The sequence below is a fragment of the Citrus clementina genome, unplaced genomic scaffold (assembly GCF_000493195.1).
Source record: "Citrus clementina cultivar Clemenules unplaced genomic scaffold, Citrus_clementina_v1.0 scaffold_3, whole genome shotgun sequence".
Taxonomy (NCBI): Eukaryota; Viridiplantae; Streptophyta; class Magnoliopsida; order Sapindales; family Rutaceae; genus Citrus; species Citrus x clementina.
The window spans coordinates 18,979,296-18,989,257 of NW_006262339.1; the positions used below are offsets into that span (position 1 = coordinate 18,979,296).

The 9,962-nt window shown below is 31.3% G+C and overlaps 1 protein-coding gene across 1 annotated transcript; it reads right to left on the reverse strand.

The window, feature by feature from the left end:
- Positions 1-7,360: 7,360 nt before the first annotated feature.
- On the reverse strand, positions 7,361-9,640 carry LOC18049358 (eugenol synthase 1). Its single transcript, XM_006441469.1, has 5 exons — positions 9,446-9,640; positions 9,114-9,248; positions 8,547-8,775; positions 8,232-8,435; positions 7,361-7,560 (listed from the first exon to the last, which is right to left on the reverse strand). The coding sequence occupies exons 1-5, from the start codon at positions 9,638-9,640 to the stop codon at positions 7,361-7,363; spliced, it is 963 nt and encodes a 320-aa protein (XP_006441532.1).
- Between the last annotated feature and the right edge of the window lie 322 nt (positions 9,641-9,962).

Genomic DNA, 9,962 nt, shown 5'->3' on the forward strand with positions numbered 1-9,962 from the left:
ATGTCAATACGATGAATTCTTTTTACACTGTGCCCAAAGTTCTTCTTGGTTGTAGTTTTAGCACAGTAGATTCATCACTTATGCTTCTTTGGGTATCCTTTTGTGCCTCAAGCTTCTTTCATCGGAGGAATGGCAGTCATCCATTTTGCCACTCTTGGTGGACTTAAAATGGTTTGTTTCACTTGTCTTTTCTAGGCTGCTAATTGCTTAACTTGATCTAGATTTCTTCTTTTATGAGAGAATAAGCTTCTACAACCCTGTTTATCTATGCCTGAATTTTGTTATAGGATGTTGCTCTTTGCCGCAACTCAAACAGAACTTGTACCTTTCGTCTTTATCACTTTATGAATCATGGGAAATGTTTTGACGCTGACAGCTGATACACTTTCATGTTGTCTGTAGTGTTGGTAGTTGTTTCATGATCTTGGCTTTTTTGATGGAGGATTGATTGGATTAAGATAAACCGTTAGTGCATGTTTGGGAGTTAGGATTAAGTATGAGATTAGATTAACTTTGAGATTAAATATTTTATCTCATGTTTGGCTACTTTGCTTGGATTGGATTAGGAAGGATTAAATTTAAATTTAGTCCTTAAATCATGGGATTAACAATTCTAAATTCCTAATTTACAAGTGGGTTTAGAATAAGAGAAAAAAATTTATTCATATTTCTTTCATAAATAACACTATTTTTTATTTGTAACCTAAAATTTAATTACTTAATTAATTATTTTATTCATGATTTACTTGAATTTTTTTTATAGTCTAATTAAATTGGTACTTTTACTCCAATAAAATTAACTATTTAATAATTTGTTACAATAATTGATTGTATTAAATTTAATAATCACCAATGTAATATTAAAAATAATCATGGAAATTAATAATACAACTAAATAATTGATTTTATATATACATTATTTGCTAACTTTTTGAAAAAATGAAATATATCTAAAATATTTGATAAATATTAATTAAATAATTAAATAGTTTTATTAATTTATATTTATTTATTATAATTATGAAACCCAATAACTAATTTACTGCATATTTAATGCTCTTGTTAATTACTTTTAAATTAATTTTAATTATTACTCTTAGATATTCATAAATATTTTTTGTATTTAAATATGATTTTACATTGTCCAATCCGATGTTGTACCAAACATAGTACAATATATAACATAATCCAACATAATCCAATTCAATCTAATCATGCGTGCCAAACGTAGCCTTAGGGGGCTGTTAGATCACAACCTTTGGCTTTTTCGTACAGCCACAGATCTATAATATTTTTAGCCTTCTTGACGATTGGAATAAAGAAGTAAAACTGCGAATGGATACATATAATGCTGGATAATTTAGGATTCCCAATTTATTTGTAATGAAATATTTCCTTTCTTCTTTAGGAAAAAAGACTTGGCTTGGGTAGACATACTATTTATTTTTAATGCTTATTTTGTAGAATGTTGTTGCATTTATTTTGAACTTAGACCGATGATGATTGTAGTTATAAAAGTTGAGTGACAAAATTCAATCATGGCATTATTCATTCGATTGTCCTATCGGAAAACAATTAGCAAAATTAATACAGCTTTCGTGTATGTAGTTATTTGCTGTTGATACGTACTCTGACCGAGAACTTGGGTGGGTTAGGCTGCCAGGTGGTGCATCTGCGAACTTCTGTGGGTTAGACTGTTAAAGGGGTTGCGGTGCGTCTGACCAGTCGGGACCCGAAAACTAAATTATATGGGACCCATATAAATTTGCGGGTCCCATGGTCTGCTAAACGGCCGGTCCAACGTGGTCGTCCGCCCCCACGCAAGTAATTCTCACTCCGAAATACATTGGAGTTTCTCAAAGCAGCATAAGATGTAATAGTCTTTCATCAATGTGTTTTATTTTATTTTATTTTTTCCGTTTTCCATCTATCTGAATGTCTGAATGAGAAAGAAACAGTTTCTAAATTTTGGTATAATTTTTAAAAAAGATAAGAGGGTGATAAAAAACTTTAAATTAATTTTTTTTGCCTCCTACCTCTTTAAATATTTGAACTCGAATGATCAGCCTAAGAAAATTACTGAAAAACTACTTCATAAAAATTTTAGAAGTTGATGGTAAACAAACGTACTCCATAACATATCTATTAATTACAAAATCTTTCCAATTTTTAATATACACCATATTACACAATGCCTAAAGAAATAACAATAAATAAATAGCGTGCTTCATTTATTTGTCATTCATTTCATGACCAAGCCACTATTCAGGCTTTCATTTCCTTTCTAATCAAAAGACCATTCAAAACAAGGCGGTTGCTATGTTACAGAATCTGTAACATACACACCCAATGAGAGGAGCACACATGTCTTGAGGGGAGAGAAAAGCCACCGAATGAGTGTATATGGGAGTTGGCTAAAGCTGGATCTTTAAGTTACTGAATCCGTAACTTAGCCCGCTCCTTCAAAACAATTGAGAAAGAGAATTACGCTGTAGACTTAGTTTGACTTTGACTTTTTAGAGAACAAATAAGTTAAGGCCGGGGTTAAGTTACATGATCATGTAACAAACATTACATGAATGAGGGCCGTTAGGTGTGAACAGTAAAATCGAACGGATGGGAATGAAATGAATAGAAAAAAAGAAGTGATGGAAAACTGGGAAAACTGGTGAAAGAAAATCTCTTGGGCTACCGGGTCAAAGCAGGGACTATTGTTTGGAGGCAAGAAACCTGATTTTTTGTAATTCGATTAAGCGCCATTAAAGCTAGTTTTCACAGCAACTATGATTATTTTTTAATAATATCACCAACTCCTGTCCTTGATTTAATCATCTTCAAGATTTAATTTATACCAATATCCAGGGGCAGGCGACCATGAAAAGTTCCTTGGAGTTTGCATGAATGGAGTTAAAAATTAATACCTCATTGATGACTACTCTCAGCACAAAGGGTGAAGGTGGCTTCGGCTTTAGCAAAAATCTTCTCTGCATCTTCATCTTTTAAAAAGCACACCATTTCTTGCTCCCCAATTAGCCCACATTAAAATTACAAGGGATTCGTTTTTGAGTTATTTGATGAAGAGGCAGCGTAATGCATAAAATCCATAAATTATGTCCAGTCTTTTTAATCAACTCACGAAAAAACTAGAATGAATCTAATTAAACTTTCAATTTTTTGCATCCAATACGAGCAGGACATGAAACTGCATCTTTCACCGGCTTCAGATGGACAACAAAAACTCTATTTTTTTAGCGTTTGGCAGCAAATCGGATAAAATTCTTCATAAAAATAAAAAAGTAACCCCAAGGATCATCCAGGTCAATCTGCATGAGTTTTTCTGTTCATACATGACCCATAGAAGCAAGCTACCCGCCAAACCGGGCACGAAGGTGAGACGTGAAAACACCCGATCCCGTTCTGACCTTGATCTGTTCGTTTTCTTGCTCAGAACGGGCGGATATGCGCAAGTCGGAAGTTTCCTCAGCCTGAGAGTTCAAAGAAATCATGTCGCTTTGGGTTGCACAGGCTATAGTAGAAATTATTCCTCTTTCGACCAACTTTTTTCAACCGGCTACAAACCGCTTCAATCGATAAAATTAGAATTATAACAGTTACACGTGGTGTAATGTTGTTGATTTGTTTGTCAATTTCTTTAATGTTTGTTACATTTTATATTGTAAGATAACAAGACCCGTAAGTTAATAGTGGGTGTATTTAATTCTTTTCTATTTTGGTATTATTTTACTAATAAAGGACTCATGTAGATTATGGCGTATTTGTTATACAAGCAGGGAAAAAAAGTAAATAACCAAATGCATGGTTAAAGATTAAATCAATTTTTTTAATTATTCTCTTTAGGATATAAATTCCAATAAAATAAAACTGTTTAAAAACCTCTCGACTAAGGCTCGAGGACTTATTGCACAAGTAGCTTCAATCTTATTTTCTTTTATGAATTTGAAAGCATAAGATTAATATGTAGTTTCCAATTTATTGATTGTCCCAAATCATTTAGAACAAAGAAGGATACAATAAAGAATGTCTAGTATTACTGGAAGTGTAATGATCATTTTTTTTTTCTTTATTTGTTAGCACTTTGCAATGATCTAAATAAATAGTTATAAATAATAAATAAGGTAAATGTTCTTTCAATCCCTATAGATTAAACCAATTACTCAATTAGTTTTGGTGCTCTCATGTTGTTTTTTTTGTTGCAATTAGATTTAATTTTTCAAGGGTGAAATGGTATTTATATTTGATATTGTTCAAAATTGAAATAAATTTGACAAGAAACTATGAACAATAGATGATGAATCAGATTTCATGGAATTATATATATAGTAAGGCCAGGGATGACAAAACCGGGGGTTGGGCCCAGGAATGGCAAATCCCAGCTCCGACACGGACATGTTTTTTGAACACCTAGGCTAGGCATTTTGTTCGAGCTTCAAAAGCATTGGATTTTATATTTTATAATATTAAGTATGTATATGTTTAGATTTATATAATTTTTAATTTTTAAAATTTTTTCAATGAAATTAGGCATGAAATATGAATTTAAATGTTCAAAAATTTTAACGTTTGTAATAGATTGGCCGAATAAATATAATTATTTAAAATAATATATTTTTTTAATAAAATTAGAATTTTGGACATTACCCCCAATTTATCAAGTGATGCCTGGGGCTACGGCTTGACCTCATCCCTTGACTAGATGTTACTTGGCCCACGTCGCGTAAGTTCTGTCCAAGTCCGGTTGCGCGGATATTTTTGACACCCCCAAATAAGGCTTTAATGCAATTATCCATATTTAATTTGGTCACTTTATCAACTAGTAATAAAATTTCCGTACTTTTATCAAAAGTACAACCTTATGTTCAATGAACCCCAATTACTAAAATGATCTCAAATTTCATCAATGCATTTTATAAAATGAACTAAAAAAATGGAAACAATTGAATTTGAATGCTTTCAAACTCATTAACAAAATAATATTGAAACTACTTGCGTAACAAATAGGGCGCTAAGTGAGATGAACCCTTTATTAGTAAAATTTTCTGTTTTCTGTGTAAAGAAAATTTTACGAATACAATAAAATTTAAAAAGAGATTAAAAAGAAGAAAAATATGATATGAATATAAATGGTATGAGACAAACACCGATGCGCAATTCCAATAAGAAAACAATTTTTTATTTGATTAAATAACTTCATACAAGGAAAATGCCAGAATCAAGGGTTCGGTGTTGTTTGTTTTTTCACTTAATATTGAAACTAGATTCAGCTATTTTCAATTTGTTTGTTTTTAAATTAACACCGAAAATTTATCAAATAAGTTTGAATAAAATTAAGTGTGAAAAAGAATAACTTAACATTTAATGTTGAATGCTAGATGGATTATTTAACTTTTACTTTCGAAACTACCATCATATTGAATCCATTCTAGCGCTAAGTTTACTAAACAATTTGACCATTTGAAAGTGATTCTATTGTTTTCTCCAATTTTATCATAGGATTTGTCTGCTTTCCCCTGCCTATTTTGTGAAATAAAGATAGAATCTGAAGTTGGCGGCATAAATAAGCTCATTTGAGAAGCACGTTATTTTAGGGGTGGTCACGCATTGGTAGGGATGGCAATTGTACCCGCAAACCCGCAAACCCGCCCAAATCCACCCGCCAAAACCCGCCCGTTGCGGGTAATTTTATCCGTTGCGGGCGGGTTTAGTATTATAAATTAAAACCCGCATATGGATGCGGGTGGGTTTGGTATTAACCTTATACCCGGTGGATACCCGCATGAATATCCACCAAACCCGTAATAATTTTTTTCAAATATTTTTAATTTAATTTAAATATAAAAATATATAAAGAAAATAATGTAATTAATCAAATTACCAAATAGCAAAAGGCTCAAAGTTGTGTATGTGTGTATATGGCTCATCTCTTATTCTAAAGTCATAACCTAAAGAAAACTAAAGGCATTTCCCTTCGAATTAGTATTTGAAAATATTAATCTTAATTATTATTTTAGGCATTGTGTTAGATGGGTGCTTATGGTGGTGAATAAAATAAATATATTCTCTTTGATCTTGTTTTAAATGATAATATGAAATGTAATTATTATTTTTAGATATTAGTTTGTGTTTTTTAAATAGATTTGTATAATTTATACTTAAATTTGAGAATTTGTGTTGAATTGATGTGGAAATTTTAATTTTTCATTTACATTGTTTAAATATAAAATTGAATATGTTATATGGAACTTGAGGTTATTATTATAAATTTATATATTAAATATTTGTGATTTTAAATACGGAAACCCGCAAAAAATCTGCCGGATACCATTGCGGGTTTGGTAATTGTTAAAACCCGCTGCGGGTGGGTTTTTTTAAAAAAATTAAAACCCGCTGCGGGTTGCGGGTGGGTTTGGTAATTTAAATTTTGTGCGGGTTTGGGTTTGGTAATGGCAAACCCGCTGCGGGCGGTGGCCATTGCCATCCCTACGCATTGGTTGGATAAGATTTGTGAATACTCAATCTAAACCACTATTGAATGCGTTGATATAAAATCAATCCAATCCAACCTAATAAATATGCTCAATCCAATCCAACTTGACCCTTAAATCATCAGGTTGGGTTGGGTTGATAAAATTTGAATGTCAAATTAAAATTAAAATTAAAAATTAAATAAAAAAGATATAAGACTTAAATGAGACTTATTAAAATTAAATGTAAATATATTATAACATAAAAATTTCATTCATGGTCTAGCATTCGATAAAGAAAACTAAAAACACTTAAATGTGTGGTCACCTAGAATTTGTAAGGCCTATAAATACATAGCCATGTCTCCGACTGAAGCAATGAAGTTAAGAATAACTAAATTTTTCACTAGTAAAATACTTTCCACTAATCAAATATTCCTGATCAAAACTAGTTTCCACTTTAATTATTTTAGCCTACTATCTACCCCTGCTCCAACTCCTATGCCTTCCACTTCCTTAATTCTTGGGAATCGAATCTTAAAAATTTTTTATATCATGGAATTTAAAGGAGGAAAGATCAAAATGAAAGAGTATGATAAATTTCTTTTGAAAAATGAATTATTTTTTCAACATTTCTTTGATAACGTATCATTCTCACTATAAACTATATTGTGATTATTTTATGTTGTCTGCTTATTTTATTTTATATCTTTGGTTACTACAGCATTTTTCTAGAGTAAAAATATATAAAAGCTTCAAAATAGGCATGGTGTTCCATGCATATTCTGTTATTCCGTCTTTCGATTTATTGACACAAAACAAGGATAGAACTAGTTTCAGAGACAATTTAAAGTTGAAAATTACATAAATTAAGCTTCTTATTCAAAAGCCGTACGTGCAGGTTTTGGGGGGTCAATGAGAAAAATGTCAAGAAGTTGATCGATTGTGGTGAATTTAAAATCTGGATACAGCTTTGAAGCTTCAATGTCATCCTCTCCAAGTTCAAAGTTCATCGAGTCACCCTTTACAAGTAGGCTGTGCATGATGGATATTGGTATGTCTTCTGGAGGTGGTAAGGCTGCAACAATTGAAAAATTAATAGGTTGCAATAAACAATATCAATTAAGTGTAAAAATGAATGAGATGTCAAAGAGATGGAAGCCTATAAAATCTTATAGTTAGGGGTGGAACTAGGCAGAGGCAAATATATGAATTTTTCTTAGAATGAGCTAACTAAAATTTTTTCAATTTAAAAAAATCTAAAATAAAAGCTGTTACATCACCCTAACATTAAATAAGTACTTTTAGGTTTGAGAAATACTTTATTAATTGACTTCATTTAACAAGAAAAATTATCCTATGTACACCATACCCAAACTGGCACAATTAGATATTTTTTATTTTATTTACTTTCTTAAACTTTTTAATTATCTAACTCGGATTGTGGGGTATTGTACGCTTAGTTAGATACTAACTTCAAACAATTAACAGTCAAATGAGTGATAAATATCATACAGGAGAAACATATTAGGTTATGGCAAACATTTATAAAAGATGAGCGCCTGCTTTGAAATTTAACCAAAAAAAAAAATTTACGTTTTGACCCCACTAGATTTATACTTTGGGCCCATAGAATGGAACATCATTCCGGTTCGCTCCTGGTTGCATTGATTTTATCTTTTTATGACTTTATATAAAAGTGAATAATTTTATTAAACAAAAAATTAAATAAAAAATCAAAATTCTTACTCTGAGATAGCTTTACTAGCTCTTCCTCAGAAACTTGAATTCTTTTAAAATTCCGTCCAGTCTTATGTTCCCAAAGGGAGATCAATTCAAGCTGTGATAAAATGTTTGTTTGCGGTCGATAAATCACAATTCGATTGCATGTCCTTGGATCATTTATCACTTTGATTGTACATTTAGCTATATCTTCCTCGTAATTAAAGACAGCTGAAATAGATAAATAGATGGTATAACATCAAAAAAATATTCAACAAATGAACTTTTAGTGTAAATTGTATTTTAATATGTGTGGACTTCTGCACTGGGAAGCAAACTTACCTTTTGCTTCACCACTTCCATAAACAACAACATCATCATATGATTCAGATGGACGAAGCAAGACATTCACAAAGTAAGCACCATAGAGATTTGCTGAGACAAAAGTGTAGGGAATTTTAGCTGCTTCTATTGCCCTTCTTACTATTCTTTTTTTCTCCAAGCAAGCTTCAAAAGGGGGCAGAGGCCTCACCCTGTCCTCTTCACATCCAAAGTCAGATGGAAGAAACCTCTAGCAACCAAAACATAGTGTCTTTAAGATCTGTCCTGTATAAACAAATTTGAAGCAATGCAGCACTGAATTGTAAAAAGACACTAAAAAGACACTGAATTTAAAGTTTGTAATTTTAGGTATTTTGCTAATTAACTAGCCCTCATATATATTTTTACGTCTTTGATAGCTAACTACCATTGCCTAACTTAAATCTACATTTACAAAGTGCAGACGTCCACATTTAAAAGTTTCTAATATTTTCCAATTAGTAAAAAAACTATATTTCAATTTCTGAAAAAAAAAGACAACAAGCGATTTATTTTTTTTTTAAAAAAAGAAAGAGCTCAATCAAATACCTTGATGTTACCAGCAACTTTGATGGCACGAACAATTTTCAGTTGATCAAGACACTGAGGATAAGATACAGTAGATATCACCACATCTACTTCCTTAAGCATAGATACAATTTTCTCGTGCTCATCTAGCTCTCCCTGTTTTAATTTCAACAGTATTATTATAAATAATATCGAAGGGTTCCAATTAGATCAACACAAAATTAATCTCATAAAAAGAAGTATAAGAGGGCTGAGGTTCGAATTTCACGCGTGCATTTAAAGGGGGAAAAAAGAAGAAAAAAAAAGAAGAAACAAAACCAAACGAGATCGAGATAATTGAGTAATGAAGTAACCTCAATAATGGTGACGCCAATACCCTGAAATTCCTTGTGGATTTCAAGCTTGGAGGGTCTTGAATTTTGTGTAACAGGTCGAGCATAAACAAAAGTTTTGTGACCAGAAGAAACACTTGCTTTCACCATATACTTACCGAAGTATCCAGTACCCCCAAAGATAAGTATCTTTGGTTTTGTGTTCTCACCTTCCATTTCTTCCTTTCACTTCAATTTATCTTTCATCCTCCCTTCCCTTTTTACATATTTATATATGATATCAGGAACTCACATTTTTAGTGTTGAAAATGTTATACACAGAATCTGGTAAATTTGTTTTCTTGAAAAAGTTGCTTCACCTAAACTATAATTTTTTAATTTTCATCAATAATCAATATTCTTAACAACATAAATTTTACTGCCATTATTTTTCCCTGAAAAAAAATTTATTTAATTATAAATTTCAATAGCTAAATTTATTATTAAAATATTTGAATTTTTTCAACCGCGATAAAAAGAAGTCTAACCCGACCAAGTG

Excerpts from the sequence above, each read along its gene's own strand:
- LOC18049358 (XM_006441469.1), bottom strand. The coding sequence starts at position 9,640 with ATGGAAGGTGAGAACACAAAACCAAAGATACTTATCTTTGGGGGTACT. Across the intron at positions 8,776-9,113 it reads AAGTTGCTGGTAACATCAAG|AGGTTTCTTCCATCTGACTT; the intron begins GTATTTGATTGA and ends TTTGGTTGCTAG. Across the intron at positions 7,561-8,231 it reads GCTAGTAAAGCTATCTCAGA|CCTTACCACCTCCAGAAGAC; the intron begins GTAAGAATTTTG and ends CAATTGTTGCAG.